Raw genomic sequence first — 1,464 nt, forward strand, 5'->3', positions numbered from 1 at the left:
CCTACTGCTGCCGAGCTACCATCTGTGATGAGAGGTTTTTTGAATAGGCTGGGATTTTTCTAAATAAAAGTTTGCCAATGAATTTTGTATATAATGCAATTTGGAGCTCTTGTCAATCAGGGGAAGTTTTGGGAACTGAAACGGGAGTAGCAGGAGGATGACTGTATGGTTAGTACAATAGAAACAGCAAGGAGGGGTCACAGAATTGGAGACTAATAAGGATTTTTGGAATAAGTTCAGATGGAAATGAAAGCTAATTATAGGAGGTTTCAGGAAAATTTGGTGCCCTCTATATGTTAGGGAGGGGACAAAGTCATTGTTAAAGTGCATCCACAGCAGTATTCCTGTCAAACATGGGAAAGCATCAGTGCCTGTAGAGAAGCCATTGGTGAGACCTGAAGTACTGGAGGGACATTTCTCTCTGACCCTCAGAGCAATTAATTCAAACTGGAGCTGCTGCAGAAAACCACTGTTGTAGTAACTGTTTTGCAACTGGAGCCTCAAAGCGTGCTTGGCATTAGACTGCAGCAGTAGCAGAATTGCCTTGTCTGCTTCTGCCTGTACTTCATCAGCATTACTACTCTGAAGATGCCACAACTGAATTCATGTAAACCTCTGTAAAGACGGATCTGGGGGATTGTTCCTATGAGCAGTTCAGTTATCTCCTTGTAAAAGAGCTGATGGTCTGTCTTGATGTTGCAGTGTTTGAGATCATCCTTGCATACCTGGAGAAGAGAGACTGGAAGGAGGCCTTTTTCAGTGTCTTGCCACAGCGGAAAGGGGCTGTTGCTTTGGGAGAAGCCAATGATTTGTCCAAACATGCTCTGTCTACAAAACAAGATGAAGACAATGCCTCGGACAGCAACTAGACTTCAGAAGGAGAAGATGGGAAAGATGAGACACGCAGTTCATGGAATAAAACTGGGATATGAAGTAGTTACACTTCAAAGACCATCTGCTGCCCTTGTGATACTGAATTGTCTCAATGCTTGGTAGTTCCATACTTGCCCCAGAGCTGTTTCTGGACAATAAGGGTAAAGATAAATGCAGGTTTCTTTTTACCCTGAAACTTCGATATTAATAGCTTTTTTAAAAAAAATAAATTAATGGCAAATGCGGTATTTATTTTGTTTCCCAAGGAAGCTATTTCATTATGTTTTTTTAATATTGCCAAGTTGGGTGTATTACCCAAGAGCAGTAGTAGTTACTGTGTTACTGTATGCATTCTTCTCCATTTCTGCTCTGATTTTCTTGAAAGCAGTGAATGACAAGCATATCTGTGACCTCAAAACCCGCACCACTAGTGCCTGTTGCGAAATGTGCATGAACACTCAAAACAAACAGAAAAATTGTACTTTTCTTCAGCTTCTCAATAGACAATCACAAGCAACTGAACTGCCTTTCTCAGCTGAGCCACTGCAACTTATATACCATATTTAGTTAGCTGGGCTCAGTAGATGTAAT

At 41.2% G+C, this 1,464-nt stretch overlaps 1 protein-coding gene across 1 annotated transcript in view; it reads left to right on the forward strand.

Annotated features, from left to right (window-relative positions):
* TRMT10A (tRNA methyltransferase 10 homolog A (S. cerevisiae)) overlaps positions 1 to 1,136 on the forward strand; it is a 10,664-nt gene extending 9,528 nt beyond the window's left edge. The window contains exon 7 of the mRNA XM_009885514.1: positions 703 to 1,136. Coding sequence (XP_009883816.1) covers positions 703 to 869 — 167 coding nt within the window. The 3' untranslated portion in view covers positions 870 to 1,136. The remainder of the gene's footprint in view (positions 1 to 702) is intronic.
* The last annotated feature ends 328 nt before the right edge of the window (positions 1,137 to 1,464 follow it).

The sequence above is a fragment of the Charadrius vociferus genome, unplaced genomic scaffold (genome assembly GCF_000708025.1).
Source record: "Charadrius vociferus isolate BGI_N301 unplaced genomic scaffold, ASM70802v2 scaffold55, whole genome shotgun sequence".
NCBI lineage: Eukaryota > Metazoa > Chordata > Aves > Charadriiformes > Charadriidae > Charadrius > Charadrius vociferus.